The sequence below is a fragment of the Sipha flava genome, unplaced genomic scaffold (genome assembly GCF_003268045.1).
Source record: "Sipha flava isolate LNK unplaced genomic scaffold, YSA_version1 222_pilon_pilon, whole genome shotgun sequence".
Taxonomy (NCBI): domain Eukaryota; kingdom Metazoa; phylum Arthropoda; class Insecta; order Hemiptera; family Aphididae; genus Sipha; species Sipha flava.
The window spans coordinates 1469783-1490938 of NW_020272853.1; the positions used below are offsets into that span (position 1 = coordinate 1469783).

The 21156-nt window shown below is 30.1% G+C and overlaps 1 protein-coding gene across 4 annotated transcripts in view; it reads left to right on the forward strand.

Moving 5' to 3' along the window:
• The window catches only part of LOC112683280, a 271887-nt gene that overhangs the window by 62293 nt on the left and 188438 nt on the right, over positions 1-21156 (forward strand). For all 4 annotated transcript variants that reach the window (XM_025554218.1, XM_025554219.1, XM_025554222.1 and 1 more), the window contains exons 2-3: positions 8402-8495; positions 18602-18781. In XM_025554218.1, coding sequence (XP_025410003.1) covers positions 8493-8495; positions 18602-18781 — 183 coding nt within the window. In that variant the 5' untranslated portion in view covers positions 8402-8492. The remainder of the gene's footprint in view (positions 1-8401; positions 8496-18601; positions 18782-21156) is intronic.

Sequence of the window (21156 nt, forward strand, 5' to 3'; positions counted from 1 at the left end):
ATATTATTTTTTAACAAATACTTATATAAAAATATTCGTTCGTATAAATTTTCTCTAAAAATTTACCGCCCCCTCAAAACTTACATCCGGGGCAAATATCCCTTTTGCCCGCCCCCTTAATGTGGCCCTGTAAACGCCTGAAGGAAAGCCATGGTTTGTTTTTACATAGTGATCGTTTAACAAAATTTTATATTTAAAATTTATTTTATATGTAGTCATAAAAACAGTGAATTACCCTAACCGCACCGACAATTAAGAGTTCTTGAAGGAATTTGAATCAGAATGCGGTGATGGAAACAATAATAATTCATTCCGTTTATTTAAAATACTAATATAATTGTATATAAAGTCATAATGTCACGTGTTGTATAATATAACTCTCCTGTGTTATTTGTTCCTATTTCTGGAATTACTTGGCCGTTTTTTGTGAATTTTATTTTAGCAGTTTTATAAAAAGTGCGCGGACAGACTTATGTCGATTTTGAGTTTGGTTTATATAACACCTTTCCTTTTTGGGGCAATTTTCGAGTGACTTATAAGCTACACACGGCCGCCGACATAGTAAGTTATATTCGTCCTATCGCCATACCTACGTTGTTATTGCTTCGATGTTCCGATAGCAACCCATTGTCATTAGCCAGATTATTACACTGTTTTGATAAATATAACGATCGCTGAATTATCTAAATCCGCGTTATACACTGTGTGCCATATAACTTACGTTGCCATATATAGAGCACTGACATTTATGCAATTTTTTCCCCACATTGGTGATAGTTATTTCCATTATGTCGACTACTCGTGCTAAAGTAAAAAAGTCGCAATTACTTTCCAAACCACCGGAACCTTCGAACAGTGATTTGATGAATGCTATCTCGAAGCTAAAGTCTTCCCAATCAAATATATTTAATATATCAAATATCTAATAAAAAGTTGGCTGAATCTTTTGCCATCCAATTTTCCGATCTGAGAAAGCAAATACACGATCTTTCCAATCATGTGTCTGAACTCAAATCGGAAAATGACGTCCTTCATAATGAACTAACTGTACTCAAATCCAAAGTTAATGGTATTAATATAACCTCCATCTCTGCTGCACATTTAAGCTATGTAGCCCAACTTTATCAAGAATTTGTCGAAAAAGAAAAATGTGCATTCAATGTTTTAATTTATGGTCTATCTTCTTCTCTGGATATTCCTAGTCGTGTGCTCGATGACAAAACCAAATTATCTGACATTTTACTACCTCTATCTGTCAAATTACCACCCAACTACAAACTAATTCATCTCGGTAAAGTATCTACGGATAAACATCGCCCTCTCAAATGCATCTGTTCATTTAAAGAAGAAGCAGTTTCCATTGTTTCTGACTTTACCACTGCTAAAAAAAATGGGCTTCTCATCCCTGATTATTTCAAAATAGTAAGAAATAAAACTACATTGGAAAAACAACTACTTCATTCATGCCACGTCGAATTCGATCGTCGTAGTGAATTAGGTGAGACTGATCTTTCTATCTCCTACATTAATGATGTTCCTAAGGTTATTACGCGCCATTCAAAAAACTTCACTCAACGCATACCACCAATCAAGTAATTTCTTACTCACAAAATAATGTCTCCGGTTTTTACCAAAACTGCCGTGGTCTTCGTACTAAATTAAACACTGTAAAATATAATATTATTTCTTTTGATTATACTTTTATTGTTCTCACAGAAACATGGCTCTCTAACAATTTTTATGATGCTGAGCTTGGTCTCAATAATTATAATGTCTACAGATATGACAGATGTAGCCAAAGTAGTTCCTGTGTTCGAAGAGGTGGGGTCCTTATTGCTATTCGTAATGACATTCCATCTGTTAGTCTAACTATTTCTCATTCTAATGTTGAGCAATTATTTGTTCATTTTTCCATCGGCTCTTCTAATTTCATTATCTGTGGTGTATATATTCCTCCTGGTTCTCCAGCTTCCATCTATGAAACGCACATGTCCTCCTTTGAATCTACTCTATCTTTATATTCTAATAGTGTTTTTATAGTTTGTGGCGATTACAATCTACTAAATATAGTGTGAGATAACGACGATCTAGAGCTCACTTTCTATTCATCTACTAACCTAACCCTACAGGCTTATTGTGTTCCGGAAGGGGTTGCTCATAATGGGTTTTACCAATCCAATTATATTTATAATTGTAACGGTTCTCTTCTTGACCTTGTGTTCACCAATTCTAACAGCCCCACTACCGAAGTTGCCACTGAACCTCTTGTACCTCCTGATTCCTACCATACTGCATTATATATTTGTTATAAAATTCCCCATTCTATTCCTCCCTTTTATAGTTCTCATAAATTTTTTAACTTCAAAATAGGCGATTATAGTAAAATTGATTCTTATTTATCTTCGTTTAATTGGATGTTGACTTTCTCGCAACTCGACCTTAATTCTGCCGTTTATTCTTTTACGATGCACTCCACTACTCCATCTTAAATTGTATACCCTCGTCACACTTTGTTAAATCTACTTTTCCATCCTAGGCCAACAAAGAATTGAAAACTAATTTATTCCTAAAAAAAAAACCCACTCCCGTCTTAAATCTACAAGGAATCCACTTGATTATAAGGAATTTTCCTTTTTACGGGCCAAATGTAAGTTTCTATCCAAAAAGTGTTACTTCTCTTTTGTACAAAATTCTGAAAATTTCCCTGAAAATCAACCTCATAAATTTTGGGACTTTGTTAGGAAAAATCGTTCCAAGTACGGTATTCCCAAATTCGTTAAGTACAACGGAATTAGTAGCAAGGATGAACAAGACTCTGTTAATATGTTTTCCAGCTATTTTAACTCTATTTACTCTTCTCATTATGATGGTGCTGCTGAACCCATGATCAGTATCTTCCAAACCTAGATATTTTGCCATTTGACCTACCTAATAATTGTTCTATAACTGTATACGATATTTTCCGTGGTTTATCAACTTTAAAGAATACTACATCTATTGGCCCTGATGGAATATCGGGTCTATTTCTATATAATCTAACACATACACTTGCTTTCCCCCTATGGCTTCAATTCAAACGTTCTATATCTGAAGGGATATTCGCCGATTTGTGGAAGTTTAGTTTCATCACTCTTGTTCTTAAATCCGGTGATGCCTCTTTAATTGAAAATTACCGTCCCATATCCATATTATCTCACGTCTCTAAATTGAATCTCTTTTATTAAATAATATCATGCCCTCTATCAATCCTATCATTATGAATGAGCAACATGGTTTCCGTCCTGGTCATTCGACAACTACTTGTAATGTTACTTTTTGTAATTACATTTTTAGTACGTTTGAAGACCACTCCCAGGTTGACGTGGTCTAAACCGATTTCATTAAGACCTTCGATCGGGTTAATCTCTATGCTCTATTATATGTACTTGTTCGTTCTGGTCTAGGGGAACCTCTGCAGTCTTGGATTAACTCATTTATTTCCAATTGGAGGCAAATAGTCAAGATTCATGGTGTTAAATCACTTTCTACTATTGTACCCTCTGGTGTACCTCAAGAAGGTTATTTATCTCCTTGCTCCCTTTTCGTTAATAGTGCCAACCAAGTATTATGAAAATCTAAACTTTTAGCATTTGCTGATGACATGAAATTATTTTTGCGTATAAATTCAGTAAATGATTATAACCTTCTTCAGAGTGATTTAAACAGACTGGTGTCCTGAGCTAATACTTTAGGTTTACCATTTAATATTAATAAATATCATTCTATGACGTTTGATCACACAAAAAATCCCTTTAAATTTACTTACTTCATCAATAATAACTACATATCTTTTATTAATTGTTCAGTATGTGATTTAGGATTTATTCTTACTCCTACTCTTAATCCTAATTTACACTTAAAACTAGATTTAAAACTCTAGATTTTATTATACGTATTTCAGCGCTTTTTAAATTATCAACACCCCTCAAGGCTTTATATTGCGCTTTATATACGGTTCATTCCTCTGGGACCCTAATACTGCTTCAACCTCTCTTCAATTTGAAAGAGTTCAAAGAAAATTCTTAAAGTTTGTCAGTTACGTACAAAACATTGATTGCCCCTTCCATAATTACGCTCCTGTATTATCACACTTAAACCTAAGTTCTTTAGTCGACCATAAGCATGTTGCTAATTTATCATTCCTACAAAATTTACTCAATGGGAAAATTGACTCACCCTCTTTGTTATCTCAACTTAATTTTAAAGCCCCATCACGTCTCATGCGCCATTCTGTTTCTTTCCATATCCCTACGTCTCGAACAAATTATTCAGTTAACCAACCTCTTTTTCGTTGCATGCAAAAAGCAAACTCGGACCCCTCCTTCTCTTTTTATAGGTAAATTGTTATTTTCTTCTTCATTTTTGTCAATTACTCAATAACTGTTAATCATATATTACCCATTTAATTGTATACATTTCAAAATTGTATCATTATTTAATATTGTATCATTATTAATAATTGTATAGAAAGCTGCATCGCGTATATTAATTAATTAAATTAATTAAATAAATAAATATTAAACGTAAGATGGTTGAATACTCAAAGTTGATTATAAATAATATGTTTAAGTTGTATACAGTATACTATATGTACCTAAATAGTAGTATTGCGCTGTAACTTTAAGATAATATATCTATATTATATATAGTAAGATACTTTATTGATTTATTACGAAACGCATAATACGTGTAAATCGTTTAAAAATATATCTGCATGACGTTTCGAAATATATAATTATAACGATACTGTTGATAAAACTGAAATAAATCGTTTCAAAGTTAAATCAGTTAGCTAATACTACATGCAATCATGAATTATCGCGTTCGACCACTGAGTTTGAGTTTTTACAATTGTCAACAGTCACCGCTGCCGATACGAACCGAGTGAAAGATTAATTACTTGTATAAGTCTGAAATGATGCAGTGCTGCGGTAGCAACGGTCACGTGAAATGGATGCACTATGCGGTTCGAATGTTTCTATCTTACCAAGGCAGACTAATTTAACCTACCCCCTAAACGCGAAAAATTTGTTTGGGCTTCGCTCGATTAACATTACAACGGTTTTTAACGTTAAAACGTCAATTTTGTAGCTTTGCGGCTACCGTCTGTAGAGCAACTACAAAATGTTTTTACCGGGACTTAGAATACCGCCTCTGCACGCGTAGGCAAAAACAGGCGAAGCAAGGCACGGTGGCCAGTCCATGTGTTTTTATTAATTCGAACCATTGCTTGAAACGGCCGAGGAGGCGAGAATAAGAACCTAGTGCGAAAACGTCAGTGCGGCGTGCAGTACTGACGTGTACTAAATAGTAACGACGATCGGTGTGATGAAAATAAAAAGCGGACACAAAAAAAAAACGAATACAATATTATTTGTGCGACTCGCACTGTACAATAATGCTGGGGTGCCGGAGATGTACACACGGACGGACGATAAATGCACTGGTGATGCGGCGACGGGGGGTCGCGGCAATTTTTGCAAGAGCGTTCGATTTAAAAGATACCAAGAGGCGCACCCGCCCAGACTACTCCCCGGCCGCTTGTTGTGTCGCATAAATTTCAAATAAATCTCCGTCCGCACCGCGTTGCGCCTCTCATCCCTAGCTACATCGTACTACGCTCCCCTAGTCCTTCACCTCTTCCCCGTCTATTCGTCTCGCCCTCCACTGACTCCGCCACTACCATCTACGTCGCCGCCGCATCCAGCGCGCCAATCGGTGTACCGTCTCACCCGTACACGGCCAGCAGATCCGTCTAAGTGAATGTCAGCCTAACCCGTGCCGCCGAGACCCTGAACCATGTACCCCGTGCCTCGACCGATCCCTCGACGATCACTTAAATCTGCACCGCCGCCCGACAAGCCATCTACCCAAAGGAGCTCTTCTCGATGATGAACTCCTTTCGACCTTTTTTATTTCCACTGTTTTCGTGTGTTCACGCACACACACACCCACACACACATACAACCGCGCATATACTTATATGCAAATCTTACTCCTCCTCCGAGTACCAACCCAGTTGTGTGTGCATACGGTCGTCGTAACCATTTTGGATGGTTTGTTTTTTTATTCTTTTTGGTCAGTTTGGCATTTATTTTATCGTTATTATTTGTTTTATTAGCTTCACTGCGCATCGTGTTTAATGTTCGAACAACATGAGGACCATAGGAAAAAAAACATAAATTATCTTGTTGGAACACGACCGCGTAACGATATGTAAACGCGAGAAGATTTTTATGCGTTTATCGACTGTACACTTGTTGGCGAAAAACCACAGGAATAATGGTCAATGTCCAGCATTTAGACGAGATAAAATAGTTTCAACGGTTTCCCTTTTTTATCAGACACCATCTTTTTCTCAGACTCTCACAGGCTAAATAATTGGATAAAAAAGAAAATACTTCTACGATTTTTGAAGGGACGCACTGTTTCTTTTTTTCAAACACAATAATACTCGTGTAATGATATACATTCAATACAACCAGCTTTATTTTATTTTTATTTGAAAACGTTCTTGGTTTTTTTTTTTTACTCATATTGATTTCATCTTTGAATTCGAACCGTTTCACTCGATTGGTTTTTAATGCATAGCATTTGTGTAGACGAAAACTGACAAACAATATCGAATGGAAAATTCGTTTAATTAACTGTAAATTAATTTTTTAACACTTATCTGGAAATGGTATGTATTTTGTTTACATGTGAATGACATACACGGGAATGGCGCTCACACGTGTTTTTTGTTCTAATCCGGTAACCACCTATAGGTGTATTTGTATTACTGAGCACCGCAGATCGTAATCTTAACTTATACGCCGTTTATTTAGATTCAATCGTGGAATAATATTTTAACACATTATGCATGTCAACCACGCCATGTCAAGCCGAACAAAGAAATGCGTTAATAGTGGTTGTACCCGTAGTGTAATTTTATACGATTTACGTTTACATTTGCATATTTTTAATGATGATTAGGTAATCATCGGTTACTACTTACTGCTTTTGGCCACCCCGAAATATTATTTTGTGTTAAAAATTGTCGCTCGTAGACGTGTGTTAAAAACAAACATGGATGAAAAATATATATTTTGTTGATGCACATGCCAGAAAGGTATTTAACAAAAATCACTTTTTTGCTTTTTAAATCGGTGATGGTCAGCATACGAATAATGCAGCAATCACAGTCGTATATTTTCACACATTACGTACATATAAATAGTTTGGTAAGAACAATGGCATACTTAGACCTGAATTTTGAGTGGGGTTTAATTTTTAAACGATTTGGTGGTCCTGAATCAAATATGACATATCGTAAACTTAAATAAATTATTAATTTTTATTCGTTCTTATTTTTAATAAATTTATGAATAAAAAAAATGAAATAACGCGTAATAGTTCCGTTCGTCATTTCGTTTGATGAGTGATATATGAGTATGTTTACAATCATGCGTTTTCCAATTCAATTTTCAATTCAACTTGCGTTTTAACATTTAATTCCACTTTCATCTAACCAGTGCCGTATTCAGTAATTTTGCACCTCGGCGAAAAAAAAAATTGGCGCCCCTCTAAGGAGTCTATCCACGGAAAATATTGGAGATAGATCCTCATAAACCTTTTAGATATTCTAAAATCAATGCTATATTTGTGTAGTAAGCACGCCACCACACGCCACACTCGATAACATAATACGCCGTTTTATTATAAATAACTTACGTTTATTTCTAATAGCTTAGAATTTTTTTTTTATTTTGAGTTCTATTGAGTTTTTTTATAATATATATTAATTTTTTTCTTTAAGAAATTGAGTCTATTTACTGTACAAATATGATAATTTATAGTAAATACTTCTTGTAAAATGAATAAAGCAAAAAAAGTCTATATGATAGAGTTTTACTATAAATGGTTATGTTTTTAGAACCTAGTAGAAAAGAGTTAATATTTTAATTTAGTTTAATCTAATTAGGTTGATTCAATGGATTAGAAAAACTTAATAAAATACTTATTAATGATAACGAAAAATGTCTGTATATAATAATTTCTTCTGCATTTAGATATACAACGTACCTTAACAGTTATCTAATGTTTACAATTACAGATGACTACTTTGGCACTTATTAGTTGACTAAACCAAAGAACATTTGTTATTCATCTCAAAAATGTTAAAGTTATTAAAGTTATATTAAATTACGACCTAAAGTATATTTGTTGAGAAATTGTCATCGTTTTATAAATTTGTGTTACAAGTGATAATAAACTAGTTTAACTTTGGAGTTAAAAAAAAAAATAACATTTTAATAATCTCTATAATGTTTTTTAAATTAGATAGAACTAATTTTTTATTATTGGATTTTTTTTTTTTCAGAAAATGATGAAAAATATACAAATAAGACTTAAAAGTTCATATTGCAACTGCTGCGTACAAGGAAAAGATAAAATTCTCCCATCAAAATAAAATGGTAAGGAAAAATATGATATTTCAAAGTTGAATTATTTAAACATTGTAATAATTATATTTACTTAATGATGTGTGTATTATTAATTATATCAATGTTGATAATGAACTATTTATAAAAACATTGGAGTGGAATATTTATAATATGAAATTAGAACGGTTTGAAAAAAACTTCCTTCAAATAGCTTTAAACTGAAAGTTCAAATATTGTGTATAGATAGCGTTGTTACCCTAAAGTTAAAAACAGTAAAGTCAAATTTATTAAGATGTGGTTACTCCACATAAAAAATATAAGAAAATCCAGTACTTAATGTGTTTCTTAATTGTTACAGTATTACGTAATCAACTTTAAATATGATGTTCACTCGATAGGTATACAATAATGAGATTAAATAAGTGACCACTGAACGAAGGTTAAGAATTAGTTTCCAATAATAACCAATATTTAATTGGTTTGTCTCGTTTCTTCCAAAAAAATAATTTCATATTTAAGTATAACTGAAACTAAGATAAAAAAATTCATTTTTCCTGATTTGACACACTGTTGAGCTGTGAACAATTTTTACACGCCACCATGAAAATACTAATGCTTTCAACACAGTCGCGGATTCAAGGGAGGAGGGGTCATGGGAGCTGTGACCCCCCCCCCCCCAAAAAAAAACTTCAATATTAGGTCGTTCGTGTGTATTTAAAAATTAAACTATGCAAAGTTATGTACTATCATCACATGTTGTACAGTGAAACAGAGTTTAAGTAAAGAAAAAAGTTTAATAATTGTTCATGATGAAGGAGAAGTTTTTGTACCTAATGCTTTACTAACATGGGAAGCTCAAAGCTCTAGTAGTGATTACCACAATAATATGAATAAAGATAATTATTATAAATGGGTAACAGAAAAATTACTACAAGATTTAAGTAATAAATTGAGACAATTAATGATTAAAGTTGTTTAAAAATATTATTTACAATTCAGAGAATATATAATTATTGCTACCTAAAAAAATCTTACGTTTTAAATTAAAAAAATATAAACTGAAAGCTTATGTTAAGATTAAAACAATAAATATTGAAACAAAATAAACGTATCCTGGTGCCTAAAAGTTAAGGGAAATTTGATTTAGGACGTAATTCAAAAAATTATTTACTTACTAAAGTGAACATCAATTAAATTAAAATAAAAATGTTGAATATTGATTATTTCAACAAAATAATGAAGGAAAATTATTGATTTAAGTTATTTCAAAATATTTTTTATATTATTAAGAATATTTTATTATCACTAGGTTTAAAAATATAATATTTAAAATTGTTTAAAATAAATAATAACATAATACAAAGAAAATTAATTTGTTTATATATTTAATTAATAAATTAAATTATTGCTGGCTTTAAAAATGTACTCGTAGAAGTCAAAGAAATATAAAATAATTAAACAATTTAAATTTGAAATACTATTTAAAATTAAGCATTTGGTTACTGGAAAAAAATGAAAAAGTGTCTCCTGTCACTTAGAGACTATTAAATAACAAGGTTGGCCCTGAACCTAACCTAACCTGCATTGGCCACTAGCAACTAAACTTAAAAATATAAAAATTAAATGAAACGGTTGGCCCTACAGTGGCAAAATTACAATATAATAAACAATAATTATAATTGATGGTACACCACCTACCTTGTGTAGTTATGATGCGCTGCAGTGCCAGAATCCGTAATTAATATAACAATTAATACAATTAAAAACAATATGTAATTATTGACTCACAACTCTACTGCTGCAGCCGGACAATACACTACATCAAGTACAACGTTATTAACGTTATTATAACGTCACACACAATGCAATCACCGGTAACGATGAACGATAACCTACTGGTGAAAAAATAATAAAAATTAATGAAAACGGCAAATAAATAGTTGATATTTACCAAAAAAAGATTTATAAAACAACTAGAAAAATTTGGTATGAACCATGATAATATTATAATAAACTAGGTATGATGTCATTAGCCGTATTTCAGTCTCACGTTGCGCAAATATGGTGCTGATTTTTTGCCACTTCTCATTGGTTCATTTATGATCAAAACTTTAAACCCTTTTGGTGTTAACTAATTATCTTGTTCTTACTAAAAAAACCTTTTTAGTAAAAATATTTACTCATTAAATAAATATTAAAAATCCAATTTTTCGTTTTATTAATCTTTAATAAGTTATTTTATACAAGTAAATTCTCTATTATTTGTAGTATGAAATAATATATAAGTTCAAGTAATCATGTTTGACCATAATTTGACAAATTATCGAAGTATGTGCCTATCACAATAATATAAAGTACAACGAATGAAAAACGGGCGAAAGTCTAGCACCATATTGCACTATTGAAGTTATAGGAGACAAAAAAGCGTGTATGAAGAATGCGTATCAAAAAACAGTGCATCATACCTGATTTATTATATCACCAGTAAATGTAAGTCATTTTTTCAGTACCACATATGGTTTTTAAGTTCTCATGTGTTTAGTTTATTGTGATGTCAGTGAAGCATTTAATCGTTAGAATAGTGTCTCCCTCAGCTGTAACCTTCGTAGTGTTTTGTCTGTCGTTGTATAACGTGTTCTTGTTTGCAATCACCTTTTTCATACCGTGGTATAATAAATAATTTTATCATGCGTTTACTAAGAACATAACCATAATCGAAATAAACCAAGACTAAAATATTATTTTCGCATGGTGATAATTGCTTACGCGGAACTAATTAGTCGTCCACGGAGACATACGCCGGCATCGAACGATTAGTACTCCAATAATGCAACGCATCACTAAACATCGCACGAAAATTATAAAAAACATATTACAAAATATTGACATACTACCAACATATTAACGGCGTGAACACTTATAATAATTATAATTCAAAAAAATGTTTCCGCTAACAGCTGGATTGGATCATAAAGTAATACGAATATTAGTTATAAAACTATTCTTATTACCCTATGGATCGTAGTTACGATAATGTTTATAGTTTTTAGATTTATTTTTGAATAACTCAATAATTCATACAACATTATGGGGATAAATGGTTTATCAAAATGCAATCATATGTAAGAAAAAGAAAATTTTTTCTATATTATCATCGATTAGATTATATTTTTATGGAATCCGTGGTATTTTATAATATATAGTCAAGTTTCAATAATAATCATAAATATATAAAAATACTAAAAATCTAACTGATTATATTTGATGCATCATTATAAAGATGCCGAAATCCATCAAGATTTATAGATTATAGAGATTGCAAGTCCCTCTCGGCGTTATATTAATCGTGACCTTTCATAAAGTTATGGTTGCAGTGCCGTATAATCCACCATAAAATTACTGTAAATGTAAAAACTAATTAAAAAATCTTTATTGTTGTTTTACTTCAGTTAAATTTGTTAAATTAATTCAATATTTGTATTTCTTTATTTATTATAAATATATAAATAGTAAATACTCATTTCCTTTATATTATTTGGTATTGGCAGTATTTTAGTTGTGATGGGCAGAAGAGACTAATTCCTACCGACTTATCCGACCGTCGGTAATACTGTGCGACTGATTTAATTACTCTACGTGTTAGTTATTTAATTAATATTTTTTTTATTTTTATTTTTTTATTAATAGCTTCTAGTATAAAACTATGATAGCTTAACAAATATTTTATTTGACTAATTTCTATTCAACTAATTTATATCATCTTGGCTAAAGGCCAAGCTTTGTTATTGTAGCCAATCATGTCTGTCATATGCCATCTTTTTGAAACTTTGGTAAGAGGTACAACCCATTCGACAGGAGATTTCTTCAAAGGACTTACACAGTCTTCCTCTGGATCTTTTTCCCTCTATTTTTCTTTCCATAATTTTAATGATGAACACATTGTGTCTTAGTAGATGTCCAATTAGCTTTATTGTTCTTTTAATTATTGTATTCATCACTGTTCTTTCTTCATTGATCTCATTCAATAATGCTTCATTTGTCTTATATTCTATCCAGCTTTTTCTAGTAATTTTCTTCCACATCCACATCTCCATAGCTTCCAGTCTATTTTTTTCATATTTTCCTATCGTCCATGATTCACAACCATATAATAATATATTTTAAATGTATGTATTTACGAATTTCTTTCTTAAACTTGAACTTAGATGTTTATTAGTAAGAAGTGTCCGTTTTTTCTCGAATGCTTGTTTTGCTAATGTAATTCGTTTTCTTATTTTTTTCGTAGATTTGTTATCATCAGTTATCAAGTAACAGAATTCGTATACTTGTTGTAATTGTTCATTATTGAGCGTTATGATTGTATTTGTTAAAATGTTGATGATAAAGTGATTATTTTTTTTTTATCTAAAACTTTACTTCATCTGGTATTGACAAGACAAATAACTGTAAAGTTATTTCACCAGAAATGGATAATCAAACAAAAAGTAAGTCTGAAGGGGAAATACAAGAAATGATTAGTGTCAAAAGAATATGAAGAATTTATATTAATTCTTCATAATCTTTTATTTTGACGCTAATTATTTCTTGTATTTTCCTTCAGACTTAATTCTTGTTGGACTATCCATTTGTCGTATAATAATTTTACAGTTATTCGTCTTGTGAATAGCAAATGAAGTAAAGATTTTTGTAATAATGAATGCATTTCTGAATATTCTTTTCATTTTGATTTGTTATAAATTATTATAAATTAATCAAATAATGTAAAGAAATATAATATCTTGTTCTATGAATGATTAAAATCAGAATAATTAAATTATTTATTTTTGGCATTGACAACTATAGTATACACAATTATTTGCTTTTAAATTGGCTATATACTTCATATATTAATTCATAAATATATAAAATTTATAAAGTAATACCTATAGGAAAAAAATATTTAAAAATTTAAATTTAATTTGCTAGGATATAAAATTGTATGTTAAATTAATGTACCTTGTAGTACAATAAATTTATCTATATCATAATATAGATATTTTTGTATTAATTTTTTTAAATTTTTATAATTTTTTTATTTTAATAGGAATAAATATTCTTTAGTTTGTGAATCAATTTTGTTTATATATAAAGGATTTTTGCTCTAAAAATTCTCATTTTGGCCATATAATTAATTAGCCATTTAATTAATGGTAATAATTTTCATAAATTATTTTACAAATACTAAAAAATCAATCTCTTCAAACGTTATATTATTAGATTTAAAAAGTTCAAGGACGTTTAAATAAAATGAAATAAATTAAAGAGTTTAATTTATTTTTAGAATTATATTAGTTTTTACTAAATTAATATGCACTTCATATTAATATTCTCTAATGTATTGGACAAATACCAAATATTGTATGATCAAAATATGATTAACATCTATAAGTAGAGACGTAAGTCATAAATTTTTTATTTATTTCATTGCTGGTGGCGTACAATTGATAATCATAGTGTATCAGCACATGGGCGTAGGTAAGGCGGGATTTTTGGGTGTTCAAACACTCCCCAAAATAGTTCGAGTTATCAATGATTCTTTCAATTTTCTTCACCAAATTGCTGAGATGGAATTTAACTAAAACAAAAAACTTCAAAAACTTTAACTGATGTTGGTGGCACAATGAGTGTACCAAGATTTAAAAAAAAAAAAACAAATTAATCGAGATAATTATTAAGATTCTACACCTGAAAAATATTATAAAAAAGCACTTTTTATACTATTTCTTGATCATTTAATAACAAATTTAAAAAGTAAGTTTGAACAGCATTATGATTTAATTTTATCTTTTCAAAATATTATGCCAAATAAAGTGATTTTTACAAATGAGAAATATATAAATATATAAATAAATAAAATATAAATATATAAATATATAAAATACAAATAGAAATTAATTTATGGGATTTTTACAAGACAATAATTTCGGATCATCAGCAGTCTAATTTGGAATATATATTGTGGAAATCCAAATGGGTAAGAGAAAAAGAAGATTATAGACTATCCTCAGCATTTGAAGCATTTTTAAAATGTGATTCTGAATTTTTTCCAAATATAAAAAAATTGTTAACTATTATTTCTACATTTCCCGTATCAACTACTACTACAAAAAAACTTTTTAAAAATTACGACGTATTAAATCATTTTTGAGAAATTCGACAGTAAATGAACGATTAATTGAACTTGCTTTGCTAAGCGTTCATCGTGAAATTAATGCTGACCTGGAAAAAGTAATCAATATTTTTAAGCTTCAACTAAGAAAACAAGGTTTTATCTTATAATTTTTTTTATATTTTTAAATTTATAATTTATATGGATAAAATATTGTATTGGTATTCAGTTGTATTAAATAAATAATACATATTTAATTTTAATGTTTTATAGTACTAATATAAATCTAGACCCCCCCCTTCCCCCGAAAATATTTCCTACCTAGCCCATGTATCAGCATAAAATAGACATTGACATAGTTTTATAATTCTTTGACTGTATAACTATAGTCTGTGGCATAATCATAAAGTAATATACTTACATTACGGGTATAATGTAAACTATGTATATTATATTTTATAGTATATGCAAAAATTATATGAATACAGATAGTGCACTTCGGGCGATTTCTCAAAATGTAAACAAATCGCGGACACTTTTATGAAGCGTGACTAACTTCTGTGATCAATGTGACCACATTCAAGAAATACATGATTGTACCGACTATTTTACCATAATGAGCTATATTATTTACTTAGAATTTTGGCTGGCATTTAGTGGAACCACAACAAAAGTCAGTGACGCTCGTTCAGAAATAATAAATTATTATAAAGAAATGTATTTTTCTACTTGTAGTCACGCTCCTTAAAAGTGTTCGATTCTTATAGCTGTATTTACATTATAGCATACAGAGTGCACCATCTGTATTCATATAATCTGTGGTACATGTTCATAGTTATCTTATAGATCCCTTAATCGTACAGAATATTTTTATCATTCTTACAACTGTCGATGTTGTCGTATGAAACCCACATTCGAACCCAAAATGTATTAGGAACTTGGTATTTATTATAATTTACATTAATAAATATTATATCATGATAATTCTTACAATCATTATAATATGGGCGGGACCCGTTTCGCCCAAATTTTGTTTCTATATAATTACCGTTTCGCCCAGAGTAGTTTAGACCAATTTAAAATTAAGTTACTCACGAGGAATTAAACACTACGAGGAGGCGATAATCATTGTTTTCCAAACATTTTTTTTTTTTAACCAAGAGTTAAATTTATAAATTTAACCAATTTAAAATTTAGTCCACAATATTTATAAAAAAAAAAATCGTTTAAAATATATTAATTAATACCTATACTTTATTTTTAAAATCACTGTACAAACTTTTAATGAATTCATAGCAAAAAATTTCATTTAATCGATACCTCGTTATTTGTTTCTGATTGTGTACTTGCCTCTTTTAATTATACTTGCATCTTTTGATGTTTTTGGTATTTCAATGCTATTGATTTTTATATATGTATCTGTTTGGACAAAATTTCTCACAACATTTAACCAACTTAATATAGATGAAGAATTAGAATAAAATTGGTCATTAAAATACGAATAAAACGACTCGCACGCATTCGTCGTAAGCAGAATATTCGCTGAATTACATGCCCATAGACAAGGAATAAATGTACTATCCTCAGAAATATAATTTTTTACTAAATAATCACAATATTTAACGACTCTATTGTCAGTTGGGCATTCTGGCATCAAATCTTCAACAAAACAATCAAACACTTCTTCGTGGTCCAAATATAATAAACCAAAAGTGTATTTAATCAATTTGCCAATGTCTGAATTTTTTTGTATTCTGTTGCCAATTCACACTGCTTAATATTTCTAAACCATGCCTATGTTAGATGAAAACAACATCCAATTCTCTTTGACAGAGGCCATATTTAATTAGCAGCTGAGTGTATGGCCAGTTCAAAGCCAATAATAATATATTTAGGTGAAAAATTCAAATTAATTTCTTTACATTTATCAATAATTGCATGAAACGTATATAAGTATGTCTCACACTTTTTATTGGGAAGTAGACAAAAAAATAACGTGAGGCATTTTATTCAGCGTTTGGAAAATATTTTTATTCACCCCCATCCAAATATTTTTGTTTTCTATGAAGTTTTAAAAATAATGTAACGCAACAATCATAATACGTGTTCTCTTAGTTATCACAAATAGACCAAACTCTAAATTTATTACAAAAAAATAAATAGTAAAATAGACAAAACTAATTTTAATATTAGATCTAAGAACTTTTTAAAATTTGTAGGATTAATGTAAATATGTACATATGTATAATATACTATAAGTGTAAATACCAAGTATGTAGAATGATTAATTTGATTTTAATTTTAATTTTTGTTTTTAGCCATTATGATTTTTACTTGTACTGTATAGTTGTTATACCGGAGCAATAGATGTATACCTTTTAAATATAGTCTTTTTATATTGACGCAATAGATGTATACCTTTTTAATATACCCTTTTTATACCGGCGCAATAGATGTATACTATACAGGTAGTGTCCCGAATTCGGTGCAATTGACGAATATCGAAATAAATTACACAAAAACGCACATTAAAATAATCACAATTTTTTGCAATTTAATTAAAACAATTAAAAAACAATATCTAAAATTCAATTGGCAAGTTTTGATGAATCAACAGTGTTCACTAAAAGTCAACTAAAAGTATTTTGCTAAATAGGGACAACGCATAGTACTTATGTATATACTAGCAATTAGGAGTGTGCTTATATTTATACGAGTATCTATATAATATTATAATAGTATCAGTGTGTATTTTAATTTTAGAATTATCCAGTGATTATTACATATTAACAATAGTCACCAAAATTAAATTATTTCATAATACCAAAAATTTTTGTGGAAACTATTACGTGCGCAGACGTGCTAATTGCCAATACAGACATTTATTGCGGAGGGGGAAATCGTATTCGATGTTGCAACGACAGTAAACAGCAGCACATCACAGCCAAAAATATTTGATAAAATCGAAATCTTTACAAATTGTACATCAAAAATTTTTCTAACACAGTTAGAAATTGTTTGGGGTATTTAATATTTATTTTCATAAAATCCATATAAATTACTAGAATACTAGTGTACCATCTTGTCATTTCTTAGAATAACCTATCTACATTTATAATATTTTTATACAGATTCAAAATTACTACTTGTAACGAAATATTTGTTTTAAAAATAAATCCAAACACATATCAAGTAAATATAAAAAAAAAAATGTTAACTTTACCATTTTTTAAACAGAATACTTTATTTTAAAGCAAAAAAAAAATGTAAAATATAAATGAACATGTTATAACAAGTTATGCATAACTTAATAGGTAGGTTGTATTATAGATACTACTATAGATTTTCGGCTGTTTGTGATGAAAATTGACAAATAGTCGATAATAACAAATATTCGCTTCTGTCCATCACTAATTTCTTGTAATATTTTGGATTTTGAAAGTCAGTGATCAATTTTAATGTAGTAAATAAAAAAAGTGTGAGTCAAATCGATGATAAATTACTATTGAAATTTAGAGATAAAAGAGTATTGTTTCTTGATGTGAATTCCAATCGAAATAAGTTTCAATTATTTCGAGTCAAGTTAAATATTTCAGTACTCAAGAAATAATTTGAGTACTCGAAAAAGGTTGCGTACTTGTAAACTATGTTTAATTAATGTTGTATTTTATAATGATAAGAATTGATAACAATAATTAAAGTAAACACTGGCTATTACACATATGGTGGTTGACTTCCAAATGTTCTCTAGTTAGCTATCTAGTTATTGTATATATCTGTAATCATAACACAACAAGGAAAATGGTCATTGAACACTTTTAATGAATTTTATTAATATTTTATAAATGACTCCAATTAACTGTATGACATAAATATAGTCTATGTGGGAGGAGAAAAAAAATGTACATTGCCAAATTAGCTGCAAATACTTCACATCGGAAAATCCGTCGTATTCTCACTTGCAATGTTGTATTTTATTTTTTCGCAGACCGCAAAGGAGTGTTTCGAGTTCAACACAACCATGATCAAACCTAAATCTAAACACACCATAAGGCACATCTTGGAATTACCATCCGGATCGCCGCCATCCAAACGTCCTGCGGCCAAACCTCCGGATGCCCCTTGGATGAAGCGAAGAAAACTAATACTGCCACCAGTTAACAAACAGGCAAGTGAAGTTTTTTATGATATTTGATGTGTATTAATGCCGCATGTACAATAATACAATTTAGTGTAATGGTCTGATAATTATTAGAATCAGTGTGGGCTGGTTAATGGATTTTCGCCTTATTATGAAGTGTTTATTAAAACGTTTAAGGTGCTTAAACATGTCGATACCCTAATTCGCCGTACAGCTAGCACACACATACGTCATTTGCTCGAGCAAACGTGTAGCGTGAAAGCATTGATGATAACTGTTGTTAAAAAATCGTGAATTTTTTAATTTAAATATTTAAGGTTCTTACCTTCACAGCGAATTCCAGCGCTTGACCCTTATCAGGTGACTAAATTAGTATAATTAATAGACACTTACAAAATAATTATTGTTTTTACAATTTAATGCATAAACTTTATACTTTCGTCGTTGGTGGTTCGCCACCATTGGACGTCGAGAATTTGGCTGTGTCAATAATATGTTTTTTTTATTATTGAAGTTGTACATTTATACGAATTATAGTTATAGTAGGCCTTAAAATTTGATAGAACAATGGATCAGTTAATGGTTATCAAACATGATACTCTTTGATCCAGTGACGTCAAAACCTATGCATACGTTGGGCCGCGGCCTGACCACAATTTTAAAATAAGGCTGGGAATCAGAGGTGCCCATCTATAGTTTGCAATATTCTGACCTCGCGATATTTCTCGCGAGTAATTCTAGAAGGACTCTGACAGGTCGGTACGTATTCGAACGGAACGGAAACGTTCAAATATGAATTATCTAAATTAAAACACATAATAAAATAGTTTGCGAAACAGTACGGTACGGTGTCTGTTGGTACGTGTCTGACTAATATCAACAAATTATTTTTCTATGCATACTAAAAATGTAGGCTTGTGGTCGTTGAGGTGCTTGAGGCTGTCATATTTTTATTTGACTTGAGGAAAATTTTAGAAGTTCGGCGCTACTGCTTTGATCATACAAGCAACATCCTGGCCTGCGTTATTCAATAGCCTAGATCAGTGCTTCCTAAACTTTTTCGACTCAAGGCACCCTTTTTGATCCAAGGTTTTTTTAGGTTGCCCTTCTCTAAGTCATAGTATGACTAATCATAAGAAAAATGTTAGACCTGATAGTATTTCATGACGGCGTGGCGCCCTTATACATACATCACGGCGTACTGGGGCACCACGGCGCACACTTTGGGATCCTATGGCCTAGATTGATGCAAACAATTACACGATTGGGCTTTATTTTGCTGATAGATAAATAATTTATTTATTTATTTATGTATTCGAATGTAAGCCCGAAGACTGAGTACAGTAACTATTATTTACTATAACGTATATAAATTGAAATTTTAAAGGTAACATTAAAAACTAAATATTAAATACTAATAGATATTTCTTATTGGGATTAGTAGATGATCTATTTCAGTACAGCATAATTGCCGTGTTTTGAATGGTCGATGGTCGGTCGAACCTTACGATTTTTTAATTCATCTTGAACACCGTTAAAACTATTATGCCGTTCCCTAAAATATTAATTTATTATACAGACAATGCGATCTGGCTGGTTTTGGTGGTGAACGGGAATGAATCTAAGCGCCATCTACGTGGCAAAGTATGTTTTTGTTATTATTCTTCAGGTGATGGAGTCTTTAGCGATATCTGTGAACTTTTGAAAAATATCCACGTCTTGTGTTACTATTGGCTGAATAGATGGCAGCACACTGTTAGTTTTTGAGAAACATTCAAATAAAACACTTGAGAATAACAAATTTTATTTTAATACGCTTATAAATTTGTAAAAATGCTTTTCATAATTTTCTGAAAAATTATATTTTACAATAATAAGTTTCCATGAAATACTGAAAAACATGTAATATTGGTAATATCTTATCTAATTAAATAATTTTAAAAATCAAAAACTTTAAACACGTATTCAAATCTTGATATAATATTTTTTATTTATTTTTTTTATTTTGCCTTTGTCATTAAATATTTATTTCTTTTTTTTTTTAGCGTATTATTTCAATAAAAATAATTTTATACTTAGTATACAAATTATAGGACATTTTTGTACATTTAATATCTATTTAAAGTAAAAACATACGTAGTACTTTTTTGTGATTGATATGATTTTTTGGTTTTAATTCCTTTTAATTACGAACGTGACTTAATTAAGCTAAAAACGATTTGGTTGTCAAATTATGTTGGTTGTAAAATGGTAGTCGAAATTTAAGTATCAATCGGTTCTGATTTTATTAAAATATTTACAAAAATGTATGATTTTACTGTGTTGACCATAACAACGAAATCGCTGTTAAATATTTTAACAAAATCAATTGTGATTTTGACAATGAATTTATACTATGACAA